This window comes from Bubalus bubalis, chromosome 16, assembly GCF_019923935.1.
Source record: "Bubalus bubalis isolate 160015118507 breed Murrah chromosome 16, NDDB_SH_1, whole genome shotgun sequence".
NCBI classification, from domain to species: Eukaryota; Metazoa; Chordata; class Mammalia; order Artiodactyla; family Bovidae; genus Bubalus; species Bubalus bubalis.
The window spans coordinates 41,764,495-41,790,076 of NC_059172.1; the positions used below are offsets into that span (position 1 = coordinate 41,764,495).

A 25,582-nucleotide genomic window follows, 5' to 3' on the forward strand; every position below is an offset into this window, starting at 1 on the left:
TTCATTAATTTTCAAATGTTCAAAGTCTTGAAAAACTGGAATAAATTTCACTTGGTTGTAGTTAAACTTACATCTTTTAATATCAACAATAAAATCAATAATTTTAGGTTCAATTTTGGAGTTTAAAAAGTTTTTCACTAACCAAAAACCCCATATATAGCTCCTAAAATCTCACCCTCATGAAATTAATGTAATTTAGTTCTAATACTAAATACTAATCTTTGCCAAGAATTTCTTAAAACAAGCACTCCTTCATGCATCTTAAATCCCTCAATTTATCCAAATAATATATGTGTACTTTCAGAGACCCATCTAAGTACCCATATGTTCTCTCTCTCCCCACAGACACACGCACATAGAGAGAATTTAGTACCACTGTTTTATGATTAGACTGTATAAAACAAGTCTTTCAACAGGGTATAATTTGTCTTTATATCTTCAAGTTCATCATACAGCAAAAGAAGGAGGAGAGAAAAGTTGGGATAGATACGCCGGTAGATGTTTCAAAAATTATTTTTATTGTTACATTTCAAAGAGGACATAGGAAGAAAAAAGCCAGTTATCCAATAACTGCTACACCTTTCAGAGGGAGGCAACCGGAACTCCAGTCCTAGTTCAAAGCTGTACTCACCAGAGCCCAAACAGCTGCCTCTCAACCTGACTGGAGGTGCTGACAAATATGTGTATGTCATCAATCCAGGGAGGCTTGGGTTTAAAAGAAACTTTCTTCATCCAAGTGTCCAAGTCCTTAGGGTTTATCCTTAAAGATACTAGAAGATGAGAAAGACCACACGCCAAGACTATGTTTAGTCATTAGACTAGCGAGCAGCCAGTTTGTTCTAGGATGCATTGCATCAGACATCACAGTACATAAAGAAAATCTGCTTTTTGTGAAGGGCCACTGTGCATTTTCAGATCTAATTTACCATAAAGTGCAGCCACAGGCCAACCAGATGTCTAGATAATACAGTCAGTGCAAAAATTCAAATAGGTAAGTTAGGGCTTTGATGAGGCTCAGTTCAGTTCAGTTCAGTCACTCAGTCGTGTCCGACTCTTTGCGACCCCATGGACTGCAGCATGCCAGGCCTCCCTGTCCATCACCAACTCCCGGAAGAGGCTGGCATACTGCAAAATATAAATGAATCTTGAAAATAAAAAGCAAAGTCTATCTCCAAAAGTTTGTTTAGTAAGGTGACTTGAGAAAAGTTATGTCAAGCACTTCCCGCACATCCCTCCCCTCCTCTGCCAAAAACAAAAAATACCACACAAAAACCCTACCTGAAAATTATCTTGAAAACCAAGTCAAAAATGTGTGGTAAAAAAAGAGAGTGCTTTTTCCAGGTAAAGGACTTCAAGATAATTTACAGGCAGACATATTTTTATTAGTAAAAGTCACAAATAGGAAAAGATTTATTGGCTGACACTGTCTGAGGTGTGTGCTTAAAAAAAAAATGCCTTGATTAATACATAAATGAGAAAAGAAAACAACAAGCGTGTTTTTGTTTCCAGTTTTGAATTTTCCAGCAAGAGTTGGCGAAATCAACAGGGTATTAAAACAAAACCCAGGAAAACTCAGTCAATCTTTTTCCCATTGTCTGCCTCATTTCTTTCTAGTCACCGTGAATTCAATTCCCAATTAGCTGAGGACAACATGACGGTCAAAGACGGATTTTCGCTGCTCTTGAACTTGAAGCTTCCAACGCTGCTGGGCATACTCGACCTTATTTAGCACGTTGGCTCGACTGCGGGAGCGGGCCAGCACATCATGGGCATTTGCAAAAGGCTGGTGATCCTGAAAGTGCAGGAATGGATAACATCAGACGGCATAATCCATGTAAAACACACACGTACAAGTGCAGTTATCCAGCCACAGAGACTGGAGCAGCTGGACTGTTAAACAGACCATCTAATTTAGCCAAGCCTTCTTAGGCACTCAATACCAGAAGCAGGATGAACTCAACTACAGAAATAGGTGATTCAAATAAAACAAGTAATGATGAGGTATCTGTGCAATGTTCCCATGAGTCACCATTTCCAAAGACATTTCCCTTAGGAAAGAGGAACCAATGTAAAGACAGTGGTCATTTATGTTAGAGAAGCCTTTCTTGATGAGCTATGGAAAGAAAATCTATTTGCATGTTTATATCCACAAGTTACAGATAGAGTAGGGCTTTGCCTTGCTTTATTCAATACCATCCAGCTAATCTGTGACTGAGGAAAGACCTGTCCTTTTAATATCCTATCCTGACTCTCTTATATATTAGAATTGTTACTTGCCAGCTTGGGACCACATTCATCCCGGGAGATGAGTTGACTGGATCCTATCTTGGTTGTTTTTTTTATATATATATTTACTTACTTTATTATTTATTTGTCTGTCCCAGGTCTTATTTGCAGCATGCAAGATCTTTAGTTGCAGCCTGTGGGATCTAATTCTTTGATCAGGGATTGAACTCAGATACCCTGCATTGGGAGTGCAGTCTTAGCCACTGGACCACCAGGAAGTCCCAACTGGGGTGGTTTTAATTTCTTCTTATGCTCTCAACACATACACTTAAAACTTTTTCATTCTCCCCATCCCCTTCCCCAATCTGTAATGGACAGAGAGATAGCTCAAGTCAAGTGCTACAATTACCCTCGATTGCTAAGGATAGTAAAGGATTATTACTTCAGCATTTCTATTTGATAAAGTCTTGAATCTTCCATTGCTGAACACATAGTAGCTTCCATGTTGGCTGCTGCCTGAGAAGAGAGACTACTGCAGGGTCACCCACGTATCGGGTAGAAAACCAACCTATCCTGGTCAAAATAAGCCAATACCACTGATGTTTGTCGTCATTACACAGGAAAGCACCATGCTAATCTATCTATGAATAAGACATAAACACAGCTGCCCAAATGACAAAAGGCATTCAGTACTAATTTATTGCTTTTGTTTGTCTTTTCCTTGATCTCTTTTTCCTGAACTTGAATAAGCAAAGCTTCTAAATGTTCCAACATAGGAGATAAGTCACAAGTCAGTGCTGTTAAACTTGGCCTCTCGAAAAGAATATTGTTTTGCTTATGCATGTTTGCCAAAGCTCTATTATATACCCAGGGCAGGAGACAGCATGTCTATGGAAAGCTGGAGATAACTGGATAACTATACATATATATATATAACTATATATATAACTACATATATAACTATATATAAACAGTGTTTTAACACTTGGTCTTCTTTTTATAGCAAGATATTTATATAATGTCAACATTTCAAAGACAGCAAAGAGCTTTCTATAAAGAATCTACCCCTGCCTTCTTTACCAAAATTGCTTCAACTTTTCGCTTCATTTAAGTAACATCTTGTACAAATCCCATTCTTTTTTTTAACCTTACAAATGAAAATAACAAAAACAATTCCATAAAGTTCAACTGTTTCAAAGATGTAAGAAAAGAGGTTAGGAAAAAGGAAGACGGATTACTTTATTCTGTTGTTGGATTATTGTATTTCCCATGAAAAAGTAAACCAATCCAAGGTCATCTAATAAATAGGCACAAACACAAGTCTTAGCTCCCTTAACCTTGACCTGGTGTCATATCTTGTCAACATACAGAGTTTGTTCAGGGAGATTAAAATGGCACTATACTATACGAACACAGTGCTTTAATGAACTTGTATATAAAACATTATTACCGTTACTGTTGGTTTGTTTTGGCATAAACAGGACTGGGAAGAGGGATGTGCTTTACCAGCAGAGTACTTCTCAATTTCATAGTCTTTTTATCTACTCTTCAAGGTAGAGGGAGAAACATCTTCTTAAGAAACAAATTAAAGGACTAAACAAACCAGTTAATCCTTTTGGTCTATTCTCCATCAGAACAAGATTGAACTAGCTGCTTGTGCTCACGTATGCCGGGAGAACACACACAGAGGTTTACCCTTTATATATATTTGCTCTTTTTACACCGGATAAAATTACAATAAATTCAAAACATGTTTTAACGTAATGCTTTGATAACAGTAATGATGTGTCATGGATATATGATACAGTAAATATTTTGACGACCTGCAGTGAACGTCGTAACTATTTGTGCTCTCTGATTCAAAGTGCTCTACACCCAACAAACATGGAAAAAAAGAAAACAGAATTTAACTGAGGATTTAACAAAAGCATGTTTAAAGGCACAGCAAGAGTGAAGAACTCTCATCTTGGATTAGCAACAATTGTAGGAATTTAAATTCAACTTCTTATTGTACAGAGTTGTTATCATACATTCATTGCTCTGTTTAGAAAACCTCTCTCTATGCAGAATCAATTTAACAGATATCCAAAAGTCAGCCAGGCCTCTAAAGACAATGTTCTTATATGGTTGACATGTACATAGGATCAATCCCCGGTGAACAAAATGGTTACTAAGCACAAGGCCCCATCAATCAAATGCCTTTCCTACATGTTTTCATCTACACATTTGTGTGTCCATTTATTTTATGTTGTGTGTATTAAATTAATATTGACAGTGACAGTGTTAGTCACTCAGTCATGTCCAACTCTTTGCAACTCCATGAACTATATACCTTGTCAGGCTCCTCTGTCCATGGGATTCTCCAGGCAAGAATACTGGAGTGGGTTGCCATTCCCTTCTCCAGGGGATCTTCCCGACCCAGGGATCAAACCTAGGTCTCCTGCATTGCAGACAGACTCTTTACCATCTAAGCCACCAAGGAAGCCCTAATATTGTCTATTCCTAAAATCAGGAACCTGATATTTAATGCTATAAGCAATGTATATAAGTCAGAGCTTTTATCTATGCGCCTATAATGAAATGGTTTGCGTGGTCTTGGACATAACATTTTTATATGTTAGTAGTTCTCAACTGAGGGTGATTTTGACCCCCAGGAACATCTGGCACTGTCTGTGAACATTTTTGATTGTCAGGATTGGGATGAGGGGTGATACTTGTTTCTAGTGGGTAGAGGTCAGGGATGCCATTAGATATCATACAGTGAATACAACATTCCTCTGACCCAAAATGTCAATGGGAAACATCATATGTGAATGAAAATTATATGAAAACAGTATTTGAGACTCTAATGCTTCCTGATATGGAAAAGTTACTCATTATGTATTGGTTGAATTAATAAAGGATGCAAGGGGGAAAAGAGGCAAATAGAGGTGTTTCTATGAAAGCTCTTCACAAAACAAAAATGAAATCTTGCTCAAATAAGTTGAGTATTCATGATTGATATTCATGAAACAAGCAGGCTCTGTTTGTAGTTATAACTTGAGCCATTCAGTTGGGATCTCCTTTCTCATCTTTTACCAATGGGCCCACAAGCTGTTCCAGAGTAAAAGGACTTTTGACTGTGGTTGGCAAGGGTTCACTCTGGCTTTGGCTTTTGAAATTGATTCCTGAAACTCTACTAAATTTTATCCACTTTAATAAACATAGTTCAATAAAGTAATCCAAAATACAACATAATTTTCTAAAAAATATTATATATATAAATATAATGATGGAATAGTGGAAAATTTGGAAACAAACCCAAATAATGATAAAGACATACTAAATAACAAATTATGGACTATGTCAATTTCTCAGTAGTTTTGAGTGATATAATATTAATTATATATACAAATCTGAATGTGCTTTAAAGATAGGAAGAGAATCAGGAGTGATAGTTTTATTTTTCTCTAGAGTTCAAGACCACAGATTATTTCAAGAAGGAGTAAAATAGGAAATACAAAACATCAGCAAGTTATCAAGCTGCTCTTCATTAAGTAAAGAACATCATGCTTTTCATGCTTCCCTAAACTAAAACTTCTTTGCCTTTCAAAATATTTGGTGATGTTGACAGGAAAGGTGGTCGTTTAGGTTGGAGCCTGGGGAGAAAACTATCTCAGATGCTTTCCTCAACATAAACAGGAAAAGGTGATGAAAACTGTGCCCCTGATACAGAAAACAAAGCCTTGTACAGCGCACTCACCAAGGATCATCTGTCCAAGCCACCATATTTACGGCTTTACGGAACAATTTCCTCATAAAGAGACACATTCATACTAGACCCGTCTTTGGTTTCTCTGCCTGAGGATGTGCTCCAGCACATGGAACTACTCTTCACCTGTACTTTACATCAGATGATGACAGAGACTGGCATGAGACTTAACAGATGACAGAGACTTAACAGTGAGGGCATGCTAAGAACTTACCCCAACATCATCATCGCTCTGTATCAACTGTGAGTGTCCAAACAGGCGTCTCTTCAGTATGGGCTCAACCAGAGTAAGATATACCATGTACAGAAGTAGAAGGCCCAAAATGGAGAGATAAATTATAATGGTAACCTAAAGGAAATTGAAAATAAGTTGCATCTCTATTCAAGCCAAGAAATCAGAATTTTGTATAATAATACTAAAGCCATAGTCAAGACTGACCCATCTGTTAAGCACACAGGATTTCTATACAAACCAGATTCCAACATAAGAAACAAACTCAACTCTTCACCAAAGTATCATTTATAGAAAAAGAGGAAAAAAAGCATTTTTTTGTCTTTGAGGCCTTTTCACAAGTCTTCGAAACTCCATCTTCTACTACTCATCATTGCTACCACTGCTAGCAAAGCAGTTTTCTTTTTTCACCTGAATGCAGTGTCCTAGATTCAACAGCACTGCAGTAAAGACCACTTTGCATTAGGAACCCTAACAGAAAATGTAAATTTAGATGAATTTCAACAGCATACCAGCATACTGTTTTAGATCAATTCAGACATACAAAAGTACATTTTAGGCACAAGATTTTCTTGAGATCTTAATTTGTGTGGTGTCAAGCAGCAGAGTGTGACACCTCCCACTAGAACAGCTACAGTTAAAGACAGACAATACCAAATGTTAGTGAGGATGTACAGAAACTGAACCCTCATACATCGCTGGTTAAGAATGTAAAACGGTACAGCTATTTTAGAATAAAATCTGGCAGACTCTTAAAAAGTTAAATATAAACTTACCTCTTTTAGGAATCTACCTGAGGGAAAGGAAAACATATATCCAAAGCACATACACTGATATTCATAACAGCATTATTCCTAAGAATAAAAGCCTGGAAATAATCTAAATGTCCATCAACTGATGAATGGAAAAAGAAAAAGAAAATGTGGTATATTCATGTAGCAGAATGCTATTCAATAATGAGAAGTAATTAAGTACTGATACATGCTATAGCATGAATAAACCTCAAAAACATTACACTGTGTGAAAGAAACCAGTCGTAGAAAAGCACACATTTTCTGATTCTATTTATATGAAATGTCCAGATCTAGACATACAAAGCAGAACAGTAATTATCCAGGGCTGGGGGTGGGCTTCTCTGGTGGCTCAGACGGTAAAGAATCAACCGGCAGTGCAAGAGACCCAGGTTGAATCCTTAGGTCGGGAAGATCTCCTGGAGAAGGGAAGCTGCTCCAGTATTCCTGCCTAGAGAATCACGTGGACTGAGGAGCCTGGCGGGCTACAGTCCACAGAGACGCAGAGTCAGACGCAACTGAGGGACTAACACTTTCACTTCAATTTCAGGGCTGGAGGTAGGCATGGGATCAATGATAAATGGGCATCAGGGATCTTTTGGGGGTAATGGGAATGTTCTAAAACTGGATTTTAAAAAATGGATTTAAATTTGCTAAAATTTATAAAACTGTACACTTAATATGAGTGACATTTGAGGATGCAAATTATACATTAAAATTTTGTTAAAAAATAAAAAAGTTTATGATGATTTCTCTACAGGGAGGCATCCTGCTGGAGTAGAAGCTGGATGGTCTACTGGCATCCATATGGCATGGTCAACCACAATAGGAATTCTGTAACTGGCACAGCTGGCCACTCCAGACTCCCCTGAAGCCTTTTTTTGTGGAACAGAAATGGGAAACCCCATATTAAAACTGGGGAAAAGAACTACTAGCTACCATAATAGAGTAATTGAACTCATTAGAGGTTCAAATTGAGATAAAAGTGATCTACATTCCATTTCCTATAAAAGATAAAGAAAGAAAATCTTAAAATCCAGCCATGATGTTTCTAGGATAGTGTAGTCATTAAAATATGTAACTTTTTCTAAGAGTTGAGAGGGCAGGAAGAAGGTCTAAATATGCTGCTTTCTCACTACTCTTTGGCATTCGTGGACCAAGGAGAAGCTGGAATGTCTTTTTGGGAAATGCTAATTACACACAGGGCTTCTTTGTGCCATTTCACATATCACAACCATCTAAGGTGTCTTAATTAATCTACAAAGCATCTCAATGAGGCAGGTGGAGAGTAGGCTTATTACTCCTTTCAGAGTGGGGGCTGGGGATAAGGAAGAAGTAGGTAAGAGGGTATTGGAGAAGAGGATGGAAGAGCAATAGTTTAGATAACTAAATAGAATTCCAATGTCCAGCATTTTCTTTCCTGTTTAGATACCATCAAAAACTGTTTCAGAAGCAGAAAAGATGAATTTTTTTCTTTTCTTACCTTGATCGTAACAGAACTTCTTTCTTCATATTTGCATTCACAGCGTAGACAGTATGCTTCTACGTCAGGACCCCGCACAGGCATGGGGTCCACAACATGAAGGCAATCACTGAAGAAAAAGAAAGATAAAATATGGTCTAAATCTAGCTGGATTTTCTACTCACACTGATCAAAACTTTCCTGAAATCCAGGATAATCACTGAGCTTACCCAATGAAATACATTAAGGAACATATAATCAGTAAGGGAAGTGAAATAATTTCCTCTCAATATTAGCAATTTGGTAAGATCTAACAGTCTAAGATGGAGAAGGAAATGGCAACCCACTCTAGTATTCTTGTCTGGAGAATCCCATGGACAGAGAAGCCTGGCAGGCTCTGGTCTATGGGGTCACAAAGAGTCAGACATGACTGAGCACACAACAGTCAAATAAACTGTTCAGTTCAGTTGCTCAGTCGTGTCTGACTCTTTGCAACCCCATGGACTGCAGCACAGCAGGTCTCCCTGTCCATCACCAATTCCTGGAGCTTACTCAAACTCATGTCCATTGAGTCAGTGGTGCCATCCAACCATCTCATCCTCTGTCATCCCCTTCTCCTCCCACCTTCAATCTTTCCCAGCATCAGGGTCTTTTCAAATGAGTCAGTTCTTCACAACAGGTGACCAAAGTATTAAGAGTTTCAGCTTCAACATCAGTCCTTCCAATGAATATTCAGGACTGATTTCCTTTAGGATGAACTGGTTGGATCTCCTTACAGTCCAAGGGACTCTCAAGAGTCTTCTCCAACACCACAGTTCAAAAGCATCAATCCTTTGGTGCTCAGCTTTATGGTCCAACTCTCACATCCATACTGACTACTGAAAAACCAAAGCTTTGACTAGACGGATCTTTGTTGGCAAAGTAACGTCTCTGCTTTTTACTATGCTTTTTAGTTAGGTTGGTCATAGCTTTTCTTCCAAGGAGCAAGCGTCTTTCAATTTCATACCTGCAGTCACCATCTGTAGTGATTTTGGAGCCCCCCCAAAACAAAGTCTGTCACTGTTTCCATTGTCTCCCCATCTATTTGCCATGAAGTGATGGTACTAAATGCCTTGAATTTAAGTTTTCTGAATGTTGAGTTTTAAGCCAACTATTTCACTCTCCTCTTTCACTTTCATCAAGAGGCTCTTTAGCAAAGCAGAGAGGGTCTTCTTTGCTTTCTGCCATAAGGATGGTGTCATCTGCATATCTGAGGTTATTGATATTTCTCCTGGTAATCTTGATTCCGGCTTATGCTTCATCCAGCCTGCCATTTTGCACGATGTACTCTGCACAGAAGTTAAATAAGCAGGGTGACAATATACAGCCTTGACGTACTCCTTTACCAATTTGGAACTGTTGTTCCATGTCCAGTTCTAACTGTTGCTTCCTGATCTGCACACATATTTCTCAGGAGGCAGGTCAGGTGTTGTGGTATTCCCATCTCTTTCAGAATTTTCCACAGTTTATTGTGATCACACAGTCAGAGGCTTTGGTATAGTCAATGAAGCAGAAGTAGATGTTTTTCTGGAACTCTCTTGCTTTTTCAATGATCCAACCATGCTATGCTATGCTAAGTCACTTCAGTTGTGTCTGATTCTGTGCGACCCCATGGACGGCAGCCCACCAGGCTCCCCTGTCCCTGGGATTCTCCAGGCAAGAACACTGGAGTGGGTTGCCATTTCCTTCTCCAATGCATGAAAGTGAAAAGTGAAAGTGAAGTTGCTCAGTCGTGTCTGATCCTCAGCGACCCCAAGGACTGCAGCCTACCAGCCTCCTCCGTCCATGGGATTTTCCAGGCAAGAGTACTGGAGTTGAGTGCCATCAACCATAAAGACACATATGTAGCAGTTATTCTTCAAAAGTGCTATTATTCACAGTTAAAAAAAATGCACCTAAAAATCCCAAATGGGACTGAAAGCTACTTAGCAGATAAAGTCATATTTAGACTTCTTCATTTAGCAAGTAAAACTGCTAAACTGATTTAAGGTGATCTGGAGCATTATTCAAACACGATTACCTCTTTTATGAATTAACTAACATTATCTGAACTGCCACATATGGTATATGAATGGCTAATCATACCTAACAGATGGTAAATTATGAAACTCTGAAAACTGAACACTAGAGTAAGAAACAATTACTTTTCTTAAGGAGTCTATTTAGAAAGCATGAAGAAGTAGGTTTAGGACAACAAAAATATTTAAAAATGAAAACATTACCTGGCAACAGTACATAAATAATAATAAAAGGCTGAATGTTTTTGTTGTTGGATGTTGTTTATCTTCTCCCCATTTGCCATTTATGGCTTATGAAAAAGCAATTCTACTCAGAAAATCTTATTTTCTAGAAGTCTGTCAATTCTAGGAAATAATTAAATTCTTACTCTCCACAGCTATTAAGAGCCCACTGCTCTGATCCCCTTCAGCAAAGGTAGGCAAAGCTCTCCCGTCCTCCTGCCGGCCCCTCTCGTCATCTGTCCCTTAGGCAATTCTGGCTGCCTTAAGAACCACCACAGCATCCTGTCTCATTCAGGCTTCCTGTCTGTCTCACTCTACCCACCTTCTCGGCAGCACCCAATGCTCCAGGCTGATTCTTTCCTTTTGCCCTATCAGAACATACTTTTTTGTGTTCTGTTCCCTGTGAACTGTGGTAGAAGAAAGAAAACTCAAAACGGCATAACGGATAAAAGTTCCGTCAGTTTTCCTTAACAGGTAATTTAATTTTAACAAAGGTAGTAATGAAAAAGTAAGTCTCAACTGGCAGAATTTCAAACAAGAGTAAGGTCCCAAACTTACACCATATAAGTGTGTCGTATCTGTTCCAAACGTATTGAAGACCAGGAATGCATCCAGCTGGATGCAGGCATAAAACAGACAGAGGAAGCTAAATCCCACTGCAGGGGTATCTAGCTCAGAACCACAGAGGGCATGTAGCCCAGAACTCTCAGACAGCTCACCTGCATGAGGTCAGACTACATGAACAGCTAAAAGGACTGGAATAAAAGGCTCCTGCCTCCTAGGACAGCTATATTTCTGTCTTGCTTTAAATGATTTAAGGTGACCTGGACTATTATTCAGGCTTCCCTGGTGGCTCAGATGGTAAAGCGTCTGTCTGCAATGCAGGAGACCCGGGTTCTATCCCTGGGTTGGGAAGATCCCCTGGAGAAGGAAATGGCAGCCCACTCCAGTATTCTTGCATACGAGATTAATTCTTTTATGAATTAACCAACAATAATAAACTGCCACAGTGTGGTATATGAATAGCTAATTACACCTAACAGTTCCCCCCACCTCACCCCACCCATATTTCTTTGAACCTCAGGAAAATGAGATTTATCTATTTAGTTTCCTAGATCAGCTTCAGAAGCCTTAGTCACAATACTTAAGAATTACTTGGGAATCTAATTATTGAGTATTTCTTTGGAAGTACAAATACAGTTAATAACAAAGAGATTCTGAGTGCTGTGGAGGATGGGAAAGGAAACAAGAAGTTTGGCTCTGTCTAGCCAGTCATTGTAAACACAGAACCCAAATACATAACTCTTATTACTCTTAAATACAGCCACTTTAGGAACTAGGCAACACCTCCCCCTAGTGCCAAAAGGAGGACATTATCCGCTTCGAATCACACCCCAACATAAACCAGGGACCTCCAACTTTTCTTAAGCTAGACAGTATAGGTCAGTGATGGAGAAGGCAATGTCAACCCACTCCTGTACTCTTGCCTGGAAAATCCCATGGGCGGGGGAGGCTGGTAGGCTGCAGTCCATGGGGTCGCTAACAGTCGGACACGACTGATCAACTTCACTTTCACTTTTCACTTTCCTGCATTGGAGAAGGAAATGGCAACCCACTCCAGTATTCTTGCCTGGAGAATCCCAGGGACTGGGGACCCTGGTGGTCTGCCGTCTATGGGGTCGCACAAAGTCAGACATGACTGAAATGACTTAGCAGCAGCAACAGCAGCATAGGTTAATGAAAAATTAAAGCTGACAACTGGACAAAATGGAGGCCAGGAGGTAAATACATATATTTAATATATATATTATATATATATTTATATTATATATAATATATATATAGGTATATTTACCAGGAAGTAAATACATTACATTTACCAGGAGGGAAATACTGGTATTCCCTGGTGGCTCAGTGGTAAACCTAACTGCTTGCAATGCAGGAGACCTGGGTTCGATCCCTGGGTTGGGAAGATACCCTGAAGAAGGGAATGGCAAGGCACTCCAGTATTTTTGCCTGGAGAATTCCATGGACAGAGGAGCCTGGCAGGCTACAGTCCATGGGATCACAAAGAGTCAGGCATGACTGAGCTATTAACACTTTCACTTATATATATGTGTGTGTGTGTGTGTGTGTGTGTGTGTATATATATATATATATAGTGTCAGATAAGATACCCATATATATATATATGTATATATATGCACACACACACATATATACATACACATACATAAAGTCACATAAAATACTGGAAGCCTCAGAAGACTATAACATCTTGATTAATCATAACTTGTGTACCCTTCTAAAGCCAGTTAAAAACTTTCAGTGACATCTGTGACCCAATCAGAGTAAAAGGCTAAGCTGCAGACAGGAAGCAAGAGTGAGAAGGAAGAAAAATTCCAAAGCAAGCCTTGTTTTCAGCTGTTTATTTTCAAAGCTCCCTATTTTCACCAGTGAAGTGAAGTCGCTCAGTCATGTCCAACTCTTTGAGACCCCATGGACTGCAGCCTACCAGGCTCCTCCCTCCATGGGATTCTCCAGGCAAGAGTACTGGAGTGGGTTGCCATTTCCTTCTCCAGGGGAATCTTCCCGACCCGGGGATCAAACCCGGTTCTCCCACATTGCAGGCAGACGCTTTACTCTCTGTAAACCTGGAGTAACAAAAAGTCCATGAAAAGATTAGAGCTGAACACTTGAACAGTGAGTTCATTTGCCGCTCAAGTAACAAGTGTCATACTCTATTACTGATAACAGAGTAAACTGATTGTAAGTGCTCAATACATTTGGGAAATTTACAGGAATAACTTAATTGAGTTTTCTTTTCATATAAAATAACTTGCGGATATAAAACTTAAAAGAATAGCCATTATCACTTTGTAATACAAGACAGTTTAAAGTGGAACACAGAAGTTCTCAAGAACACACTTACCAAATGTCAGATTAAACTTAAATGGGAACTTACGGACTGAATTTCATGGGAAAAATAGACAACGGTATCAAAAAAGCTAAACATGTTCAAAGTCTGCATTTTCTTATTCAAAGTCAGCTTGGAATATTGTAACCGAATGAATTTAATTCTGCTTTCAAACTTTTTGGTCTATTTCACTGTGAAATCAGGTACATGTTACCAGTATCATAACATCTGGAGCTATTTTTCTTCTATGCCTATCCTGGCAATCTTCCATTGCAAACCATAAAATGTCCCAGTCCAGGGTAAGGAGCCCACCTATCCTTAAATGGCTGCTTCCCAATCATTTTACAGCACGTGTAGAAAAAGCTATCATTTGTAAGGTTCACTGGGACAAACAGAGAAGACTGCTGGTGACAAAGCAGTCAGGATCCCAGTGCTTGCTGGATTATATACCAAGGGTTGAAGGGATCAATGACTTGGCATGTCTATAACCTATTGGCCCACCAATTGGTAAACTCTGGCATCTATGGCTCATTCCCACTCCTTCCTGAGCCTTCTGACACTTTTAAACATAGTCTCCTATATCTGACAATATAGTATCAAAACCTACAAGTTATAAAAACTTGTATTATATTGTATTATATCTTGTATATATCTGTATGATAATCCAGATAAATGAGGCTTGCTTACCTTCAACTGAGAAGCAAGAAGGGCCTAAATTTAAGGGCACACAGAAAGAAGGGTAGCTATGGGGAGTTCACGCGCCACAAACTCAGCCCCACCCCAATGTAAAACCCTCCCTGCCTGGGGCTTTTGGCTACATTTGTTTAGACTTACTTGATACACTCAGGGTCTTACTCTCATTTTTTCAAATGGAAATGGAATTCAACACTTTTGCTTAAAAATAAATACTTAAAAAGAAAACAATACATTGGATGAATATCCAGTGCTAACAGTGACAACCAAAGAAAGAAATGCAACAGGTAATTCAGTAACACAGAATACTTACCAGTCTTTTTGAGATATATTCTTATTATAAATATGCCCAGAATTATCTTTATAGGGAGGACAGATACATTTACATCGGACATCCTCAGAATTCTGTAACCAAAATAGAAACTTAGTATAGCTTGACAGTTTATCATCAATATTTTTAGAAACTGCAACTTACACATTTTGTAAAGCATCCCCTGCCAAGTATTCTAAAACTATTCATTTACATTTTTCAATAACTTTAAGAGATACAAATTTTTTAAAAACCCTTGGCAATGCTCATGAATAATTATATAATACATAAAATTATTTTGAAATAATACCTAGTATCTGTGGTTTAATCACATTTTTCAGTCACGTGACAAAACTGTGCTAACATTATCATCATCTATCTGCCAGTAGGAAGACACAGTAGACGGACAGCTGTGCCTGCAAATAAGAATGTTGATTACCGAAGGATTAGGAAATATCAAACTAAAAATTGCAGAACAAGTCACAATTCTACCCATCATCCTTCCACCCTTTGGTATAAAGGCACTGATATGCATAAAGTTGGGCCAGACTCCTAAAGAAGTTTTAGAGGCACTCGGCTACAACAAAAAAGGAAGTACATAAAGGAAGTAGCTTGAATGTAGCTGAGACCAGTTTGGTATACTCTTCCCAGGAAACTTTGCTTCTAATCCCTGGGAGACAGAGAGGACAACTACTGAAAAAGCAAGTTTGAAGAAGTGAAGAAGAGGTGACTAAATTTATGAATACAAGGAGTAGGAGATGCTTTCTCAGCAAAGGGGAATCTAATCTCAGAAGGAAGGCAGTGGCTCATTAGTCTCCAGAGGACCGAGCCCAGAACTCCTATATATAGTGGTATGTCTGGCAGAGTTGTTAAGTCATTTACTCATTCAGCAGCTACTTAGCATTTGTCCTGTGCCAGAACTTGAGCGAAAGGAGGTGGATTCAGATAAGTCTAAGACATGGTTCCTGCCCACAATTAGGACACACCCAAGTAAAGAAGACTGACAAATACATGGTTACAGTAATACACCACTTAAAGTGATGACGGCAGATATGCAGAAGGTGCCATCAGTGTTTTGAAAATCAGGAGACTTGATGCTGTCCCTTTTTCTGAAGGGAACTGGGGAAGATTTCAAAAAGAAACCTTGACATAAACAACAAGGATCTGCTATAATAACCTATAATGAAAATGAACCTGAGTTATTTTCTGTACACTTGAAACTAACACAGCATTATAAATATTTCAATAAAAAAACAGAATCCCTGACCAAACCTCCCCATCTGTATGCCTGTCACTCATCTTTCCTAGCCCCTGTATTTAAAGGTATTATAGAGTAAAGCTCCAATTTAAAAAATGCAAATATCATTCTCTTTTCCCATCATATTAATGTGAATGCCTTCTGTTTCCTCCAGTAATGAGCCATCTCATCAAGGAGGTAGCACAGGGCAGGTCTGGAGGGTATGGGCATGAAGGGGACTAGAGAGCAGCATGAGGGTAAAGTAAGAGATAGATGGGTTCCAGGTTGGAAATTTACTATTAGTCACCTCCTCAGATGGTGACTGCAGCCACGAAATTAAAAGACACTTGCTCCTTGGAAGAAAAGCTATGACAAACCTAGATAGCGTATTAAAAAGCAGAGACATTACTTTGCCGACAAAGGTCTGTCTAGTCAAGGCTATGGTTTTTCCAGTAGTCATGTATGGATGTGAGAGTTGGACCATAGAGAAGGCTGAATGCTGAAGAATTGATGCTTCTGAACTGTGGTGTTGGAGAAGACTCTTGAGAGTCGCTTGGACTGTAAGGAGATCAAACTAGTTAATCCTAAAGGAAATAAATCCTGAATATTCATTGGAAAGACTGATGCTGAAGCTGAAGCTCTAATACTTAGGCCACCTGATGCAAAGAACTGACTCATTAGAAAAGACCCTGATGCTGGGAAAGATTGAAGGCAGGAAATCAAGGGGAGGACAGAGGATGAGATGGTTGGATGGCATCAGTGGATATGAGTTTGAGTAACTCACACTCAATGGATAAGAGTTTGAGTAAGCTCCGGGAGATGGTGAAGGACAAGGAAGCCTGGTGTGCTGTAGTCCATGAGGTGGCAGAGTCAGACATGACTGAGCGACTCAACAACAACAGTCCTCTTTGCATTTTTTGAGATAAGATACAGGTGGGCTCCAGTTGAGGAATTTACAGCCAACAAAAACAGGGTAAATAGCCAGTCTTTGTCTCTTACCTGAAGGGAATAATCATGGCAAGGACAAAGTAAGGAAAAAATCCTGTCTGATAAGGGAGATACTACACATGCACAGAAAGGCTCCTTGGAATCAAAAGTCAGAGGATAATTTCAGGCCATAATCAGTCTTGCTCCTCCCAGAAGCCGTCACTTTCAGATCCATCTTGGCTATGGTATGCGTGCACACCCCCAGGGAGGGTCCTGAGACAAATTAACCGGGGGGTGGGGGTGGGCCAACAAAGCAAGGTGGCTGGCCAAGGGAAGAAGACCCGGAAAACTGCCCCTTTATAAAGGATTTAAATTTCCCAAAAGCTCGACTCTCTGAGCTTGCCCATGAGCCTTTCCGCATGTACTTTTCTTTTCAATAAACTTTTTACTTTACTCTTTACCTTCTGCCTCCTTGCCTGCTTTCGTTCTTGACTAGACAGGTATGACTAGGGACCCTAGCCCTAACTGTTGGCTCCTGTGGTCCAGTGGTGAGGACTCCCCATCTGTGAAACTAAGATCTGGCTTCCAGCCACTGCTGGCTGCTGCTTGCTGCAAGCTGCCGCTTACTGCTATGAGCGTCAGAAACCAAGGGGATGAGAAGGGCCAAGAAATGGAGCAGGGAAGGCCACAACTTCACCTCTCCTATAGTTTGGATCCTCCCTTACCCACTAAATTATCAAGAAAAGAGAAGGCAAAAAAGGGGCTAGGAGATCCTGGAGGGAGTGAGGTGAGGATATGAGGCCGGTGAGAGACTCTGTAGGTCCTTCCTTTTGAGAAAGAAGGCTGCCAGGAGAGGCAAGTTCCTACAGTGGGAAAGGAATCTGTTCAGGGATGAGTTGAGAGGAGTTAGTTCCTAAGAGGTAAGACACCTGTGAGCTGGGGGCTTCCTATACGGGCTTGGGGAATTTCGGAGGGTGGTCCGTGAGGCTGGTGAAGGGGGACGGTAGACTGTCAGAGCTTAAGTGTAAAGCTCAAGTTAAAAGCTCTCAGAATTGGAAAGGCTGTAAAGTTGGAGGTGGGTCCTGTCGGGGCTGGGAAGGGAAATTTAAGGAGCCGGACATGTCCGGGCCCCGTCTGGACCAGTGGGGCGGGGTCGGGTGTCAGCGCCGGGGGTGGGAGGGGGTGGGGCCGGGGCTGTCCGGCTGTCAGGGCTGGAGAGCGGGAATGCCATCCGGCTGTCCGGAGGGTTTCGGGCGGGGGTCTGCCAGGGCTGTGACGCCAGGGATCGGGCTGGCAGGGCTGGCAGAGGACTGGGGTGGGGCTCAGGTGGACAAGGCCGGAGGCAGCGGAGGAGCGCCGGTCTGAAGCGAAGGCTGGGAGGGACTCACCTTGGCGGCGTCTGACAGCTGCACCAGCAGCAGCACCGAGAGCGCCAGGCAGGACAGGCTGAGCATGGAGGCGAGACGAAGGAGGCCGGCCCACAGGGTCGCCATCGCGGCCAGGCCCAGCAGTCGCCACAGCCGGAGCCCCCGAGACCAGCTCCCGGCCGGGCTCCGGCTCGGGCTCCTCCGCCCGCACTTCCGTCTGGGCCCTCGCGTCACGGGCCGCGCCGGGTCAGCTACAAAAAGCATTCGACCCGGAAACGGTTCCCGGTGCGGAGGCCGGGAGGCTGCAGCGTGCCCTAGAAGCTTAGGCGGCCTGTCGCGGGCACAGCCTGCGCTCGGTGGAGCTTCGAGGCGCTAGGATGTCTTTCCCCGGCACAGAAGCAGCCGGGCCGCGGACCGCCAGTGAGCTGGGAAGTCCTCCCATCCAGGGAGACCCCCCCCCACTCCTCGCGCCCACCCCCCGCAGAAAGCCCTGGCTGTCAGATCCCCTAGCAAGCCCGGGGTTCACCGGAGTGACCCCTGCAAGGCCGGAGCCGTTCGTTGCCAGCCTTAGGAGGACGGAGTGAGCCCCAGCCTCAGGAATTGCTGAGAGGCTGCCCGTCCCGGCCGGCGCAGGCGGGGTGGGTGCTAAGCTTGGGAACAGGTATGATACCGACCGAGCCATCCCTTCCCCAGAAGCCCACCCACAGTTAGATGGTCGAGGGGTCCTCTCCGGCACTTTGGTACTGACCTGCGGCCCACTGGCCTCCCGGAAACCGTTCCTCGGGAGGCTGCTAACAATCTGTGAGCTGCCTTCGTGGGTGTGGCCTCCGTTGGGGGCTCCTCGCTGCCCTTCCGCTGGGGGCTGACCGCTTAGGCCCAGCCTACCGCCAGGAACTGGGCCACAGCAGAGGGGCTGGGTCGGGCCAGGCCAGGCTCCGGAAGGTGTGGAGTTGGCCAAAGAATTACCCTAGTAGCCGCCTCCGCCCAAGGTTTCAGAAGATAGGGGATCACGGTGCTACAATCCTGTTCAGGGCGGCTGGCTCCTAACTCAAAACTGGGGGACCGCTGATGATCTTTCCCAGAGCGGGTCATCCTGAAGAATAATTTGGGAGAACCCTGGAGATCGTACAGTCTCTTTAATTAAAATATTTTTCAGTTAGTAGTGGAAAGGGCATAGTAAAGATCTTGGGCCAAACATTTCCTTTTTCTGGGCTTAATATGAGGGGATTGAACTCTTATATGTGGATTTCAAATTTTGCTTTCATGGAATACCCGTGTTTCTTTCTCTAAGCAAAACTTAAAAGTGGTCTTTTCCTAGTTTGTGGAAATGCTTTAATAGATTGAATTTTCTCAGTATTTTTTTCTCACATGTGATTCTTGTTGCTGCTAGACTAACACAAGAAGGTGTCTGATATTATGCCAAGTATTTTTAGACCCATTCAGTCCCAAATGGCAGGACTAGATGACCTTTCACCAAGGCCCCTCCAGGCTGCCCTGTCAGTTTCATTGTCAGATTTTCTTAGCGGGTATCCTGCTGGCCAGTGTCAAATGTGTCTGACTGTAATGCACTTGTGGATTCCTGATTGCTAAAAGCAATCTCATCAGCAAGTTTGGGATCAGTTTAGGGTTAGCTGTCTAGGTCTGGATCTGAAGGAGTGCTTTTACTCTTTTCTGAAACCTCAGAGGCCTTCCCTTCTTCAAATTTGTTCTCAGCGCCCTGACTGGGGGCACAGAGATCTAGAGGAATATATAGTAGTGCCTCAGCAAGTACACTCAGTCTGGGCAGAATTTTAGAGTTACAATGTCTGACGTTGTAGCCACTAGCCCCAGGTGGCGACTGAGCACTTGAAGTGTGACTGACTGGAATTGGGATACACTATAAGTGTAAAAATGTACTGAATTTCAAAGATTTAACATAAAAACCATATTAAAATATCTCATGTTAACCATAAAGTCAATGTTTTTATATTTAGGTTGAAATATTTTGGATGCATTAGGTTAAATAAAACATTAAAACAATTTTGCTTTTTACTTCTTAAATATAGCTACTAGGAAATTTAATGTTTATATTAGACATACCTGTTCTAGAATGTAAGATGTGGCTGCCCAGAGTAGAGTGACTGTACGATGACTGGTTGCCTGGCTAGAGTCTGAATGAAGGCTCAGACTGGGTAAGGAGAAGGTAAGGAGAAGGGCGACGGCTGAACTGGCACAGCGAGAGCCCAGGACTGGCGGGGCTGGGGGGATGGGGGCATATATGGCACGAAATATAGGATTCCAGTGATCCAGTGGAAGTGGAGGAGTTGGTTCTTATTCTGCCCTGCTCATACCTAGATAACTCCTGCTTTCCCCTTAGGTCAGAAGTCTTCTCAACTAGAAAGCCTTCCCTAACTTATGTGCATTTCCATCTGTATTTGTGCAGAATTGTTTCCTAACCTAATCTGTTATGAAAAAATTTATGTTTTCATATCTGCCTCTGAACTCCCAACCTCCACCCAAACTTGGCAGTCTTTGAGGGCAAGGCTTTTCATTATCTTTGTACCTGGAGACTGCTGCTGCTGTTGCTGCTAAGTCGCTTCAGTCGTGTCCGACTCTGTGCGACCCCATAGACAACAGCCCACCAGGCTCCCCTGTCCCTGGGATTCTCCAGGCAAGAACACTGGAGTGGGTTGCCATTTCCTTCTCCAATGCATGAAAGTGACAAATAAAGTGAAGTCACTCAGTCGTGTCCGACTCTTAGTGACCCCATGGACTGCAGCCTTCTTGGAGACTGGGATAGAGTAAAAACCAATAAATGTTTGTGGGGACCTGGAAAAGGGAAAAAGGAATAGAAGAGGCTCCTCTGGTCAGTCTCCAAGAACTAGGTGCCTACAGTACTTGAATCCCTACTTCCTTTGTGACCATGAGAGGGCGATGCTGAGATGCCCTAAGAAGTGCATGTGGGATCTGGGCACCATAGTAGGTCACTCAGTCAGTTCTGTCACTCATTTGTGTCCCAACTCTTTGCAACCCATGGGAGATAGGAGAGGGAAGATTTCTGACCTAGGATCTTCCTAGACCTTCAAGTCACATCAGGGTTGTTCTGTTTACAGATAAGACTGGCCTCAGTGAGTACGCACTCTTTTTCCTGCTTCCGTGTGACTACATTTCCGTCAGTTCAGTTCAGTCGCTCAGTCGTGTCCGACTCTTTTTGACCCCATGAATCGCAGCAGCCAGGTCTCCCTGTCCATCACCAACTCCCGGAGTTCACGCAGACTCACGTCCATCGAGTCAGTGATGCCATCCAGCCATCTCATCCTCTGTCATCCCCTTCTCCTCCTGCCCCCAATCCCTCCCAGCATCAGAGTCTTTTCCAATGAGTCAACTCTTCGCATGAGGTGGCCAAAGTACTGGAGTTTCAGCTTCAGCATCAGTCCTTCCAAAGAAATTCCAGGGCTGATCTCCTTTAGAATGGACTGGTTGGATCTCCTTGCAGTCCAAGGGAATCTCAAGAGTCTTCTCCAACACCACAGTTCAAAAGCATCAATTCTTTGGTGCTCAGCTTTCTTCACAGTCCAACTCTCACATCCATACATGACCACTGGAAAAACCATAGCCTTGACTAGACGGACCTTTATTGGCAAAGTAATGTCTCTGCTTTTCAATATGCTATCTAGGGTGGTCATAACTTTTCTTCCAATGAGTAAGCATCTTTTAATTTCATGGCTGCAATCACCATCTGCAGTGATTCTGGAGCCCCCAAAAATAAAGTCTGACACTGTGTCCACTGTTCCCCATCTATTTCCCATGAAGTGATGGGACCAGATGCCATGATCTTCATTTTCTGAATGTTGAGCTTTAAGCCAACTTTTTCACTCTCCACTTTCACTTTCTTACTCTAATCCATTTAAGGAGTGAAAAGTCCAGGTTCACCTTCCTACCAGGCATGGGCCCTCTCACTTTGTAAAACCTAAAAAATGCCCTGATGGGGGATAGTCAGAAGAGTAAGAAGAGTCTTCTCTAAATTTTAAGTGTGGAAGTCAGAAGGTTAGGAAGCAGACGTGACAATTTATGGATCTGGGACAGATGGATCTGGGACTAAGGTTTTGCTAGCTCTGTCTGCAGTCCCCTCACCCCCTTTCCCCTCCAGTGCTCAATAGCTCTCTGGCCACCCCAGTCTTATTTCTCCACATCATCCTTTCTGATCTACTCAGCACTCTCCCAGGCTGTGCAGCACAGAACAAATGGAGTCATGCAGAGTCAATATGATGGTTTCCATGGACTGTCTCCAGTGGTTACAGCAGGACACACACACCCCCCCAGAAGTTCTGAGCATACCCTAGGAATGTCTTATATGAGCCCTCTCCTTTACCATGTTCATCACCAGGGTGCTGCCTCCCACTTAAGCCCCCTTTAGTGAGATTGTCTGCTGCCTGCCATGTGTAAAGAAAGCCACATAAGTGTACCATGCTGTCATTTGCTGGCTCCCACCACCGTAACAACAATATATGAGGCCAGAATTATATCTGTTCCTAAGGCGATGGCACCCCACTCCAGTACTCTTGCCTGGAAAATCTCATGGACGGAGGAGCCTGGTAGGCTGCAGTCCATGGGGTTGCTAAGGGTCAGACACGACTGAGCGACAACTTTCACTTTTCACTTTCATGCATTGGAGAAGGAAATGGCAACCCACTCCAGTGTTCTTGCCTGGAGAATCCAGGGACGGGGGAGCCTGGTGGGCTGCGGTCTATGGGGTCGCACAGAGTCGGACATGACTGAAGTGACTCAGCAGAGATGCTGTTACCAGCAACAGTTAACAAGTTACTTGGGTCTGAATAACACAGCAACAGAAGGTTTAGTACCAAAGTAAGGAGAATTTTTAAAGTTTCTTTGAGAAGGGTGCTAAATCAGTATTCCTGGTTTCCCAGTATCTTGCTGCTGCTGCTGCTAAGTCGCTTCAGTCGTGTCCGACTGTGCGACCCCACTGACGGCAGCCCACCAGGCTCCCCTGACCCTGGGATTCTCCAGGCAAGAACACTGGAATGGGTTGCCATTTCCTTCTCCAATGCATGAAAGTGAAAAGTGAAAGTAAAGACGCTCAGTCGTGTCCGACTCTTCACAACCCCATGGACTGCAGCCCACCAGGCTCCTCCATCCATGGGATTTTCCAGGCAAGAGTACTGGAGTGGGGTGCCGTTGCCTTCTCCTCCCAGTATCTTACATCTTAACAATACCTGAGGGAAATAGTTCCTCCTTTCTGACTACTAGTATTTTCAAATAAATGAAACACTGTGTTGTATTCATTTTTATTTTTACCAATATAGTACATTAATTTTTTTGGCCACGCAGAACTTTGACCAGGGATCCATCCTATGCCCCCTGCAGTGGAAGCACAAAGTCCTAACCACTGGTCATCCAGGGAAGTTCCCAGTATAGTACATTTAAAAAAACCAAATGGTACTTCACAGCTGACCCTACCCCAGCCCTCTGCACGCTGAATTTCTACTCCCCAGAGGTAACCTTATCTTTTATAATGCTCTTTTGGGATTTATCTCCATTTCTTAATAGCATCCCTATACTACTAGTTCTCAATTCTTCAGTTTGGACTATTATTTTGCTTCTTGATATAGGATATAAGCTATGTATTTACACTCCAATTCCCTCTCATAAACACATGTATTATTTCTTCATCCTCCATCATGCCTCAATATCTATGTTATCTTACTTAGGTAAAATAACAATTCCTTATATTATTATGACTGTGTACATATTTATTCATAGTTGATCCAATTAGCATAACATAATTTCATTTACTTTTTTTGATTGAAGTTAGCCATTGCCTCTTTTCCCAACTTATCCCAAACTCTCAACACTTTCAAACACATCATATTGCCTATCAGTTTATATTTTTTTAATTGAAGACAACCATCCAGGGGTCCGTCATCCTTTTTCATACTGGACTAGTTATTTTTAAGCATACCACCCATGTTTTGCCCTAGAATAATTTAATCATTTCTTCTCAATTTCTACCCCTTTTTATTATTCTGAAAGATTTCTATCTTCCAACTCTTCCTTGGAATTTTCACATTTCTGTTACTGTGTTTTAAATTTACTACTTTCTTGACCACCCGTTCCCTTTTAAATAGCAATCTGTTCCATCTGGGAATATACCTTACTTCTCTGAGGATATTTCTAATGTTTTGAGTTTGTCAGTCTTTGTTTCTGATTTGTTTTTTCCTATTAGAAGCTTTTTTCTTTGGCTACGGTGTGCAGCTTGCAGGCTTTTAGTTCCCTGACCAAGGATTGAACCCAGGTCCCTGGCAGTGAAAGCAGAGTCCTAACCACTGGACTGCCAGGGAACTTCCAGAAGCTTTTCTTAAATGTTTGGAGAACTTTGTCTATCCATTCCTATGAAGAGTGAGACATTAGAAAACGGGTTGGAAGCTCTGTGTACACAGACAAGGCTTGTATTTAGTAGAACACACTACAGTATTTCTCAGACTTCTGGTTGCAAACCCATTAATGGTTTGTAAAATCCACTTAATCACTTGCAACCAAACTTTTTTCCCCAAATGACAGATTAGAGTAGAAAATACTATATCAGAATACATCACAGAAAAAAAAATTGTTTTGTGAAACTTTGGTTTCAAACACATACACGTATATACATCATATACACATATAATGTACTGAGTCAATTCCATAGAATGGGAATTTCTTATTGTGGGTGTTTTTTCAAAGAAGTTGGAAAAAATACCACTTAAGCTGCTCAAGGAGATCTCCAGCTGCTAAGATGCATTCTTTTACTTGGAAAGAGGCAAGTTTCTCTGGAGAAAAATTCTCCAAACTCCTGCCTGCTTGTCTGGTAGCCAATGTTCAATCAAGTATTTGTTGAGCACTTTCTATCTGCTAAACGCTCTTCTAGGTGCTTGGTATATAACCATGTGTAAAACATAAAACTTTCTGCCCTCCTGGAAACTAACATTCTAGTCAGGGGAATAAACAATAAACACAGTTGAGTTATACAGTATTTAGGTATCATGCTATGAAAAGACAGTAACAAGGGGAAACTGAAAGAGGCTAGATGTGGTAGGAGTGGTGAATGTTCTGATTATGTCATGAATGAAGTATGAAAGCAAGGCCATCGTCTGAGAAGGCAATGTTAGAGACGAGAAGAAAGGAGAAGGTGTGAAATAACTTAGGAACATAGCCCATCAAACTGGAGTGAAGTTGCTCAGTCGTGTCCGACTCTTTGCGACCCCGTGGACTGTAGCCCACCAGGCTCCTCCATTCATGGGATTCTCCAGGCAAGAATTCTGGAGTGGGTTGCCATTTCCTTCTCCAGGGGATCTTCCCGACCCATCAAACTAGAGCCCATGGCCAAATCCTGTTTTTGTACAGTCTCCTAGCT

General features: G+C 42.0%; 1 protein-coding gene across 4 annotated transcripts; it reads right to left on the reverse strand.

The window, feature by feature from the left end:
* Positions 1-497: 497 nt before the first annotated feature.
* TMEM9B (TMEM9 domain family member B) lies at positions 498-18,959 on the reverse strand. Of its 4 annotated transcripts, none has more exons than XM_025266620.3 (6): positions 18,941-18,956; positions 14,972-15,077; positions 14,665-14,756; positions 8,484-8,592; positions 6,192-6,326; positions 498-1,792 (listed from the first exon to the last, which is right to left on the reverse strand). In XM_025266620.3, exons 4-6 carry the CDS (start codon positions 8,565-8,567, stop codon positions 1,637-1,639), a joined length of 375 nt encoding a protein of 124 aa, XP_025122405.1. In that variant the 5' UTR covers positions 8,568-8,592; positions 14,665-14,756; positions 14,972-15,077; positions 18,941-18,956; the 3' UTR covers positions 498-1,636. The 4 variants fall into 4 exon arrangements, with proteins under 4 accessions (XP_025122405.1, XP_025122404.1, XP_044785427.1 ...); XM_025266619.2 differs by lacking the exon at positions 18,941-18,956 and adding an exon at positions 18,214-18,351; XM_044929492.2 differs by lacking the exon at positions 14,972-15,077 and having other exon boundaries at positions 18,941-18,959.
* Between the last annotated feature and the right edge of the window lie 6,623 nt (positions 18,960-25,582).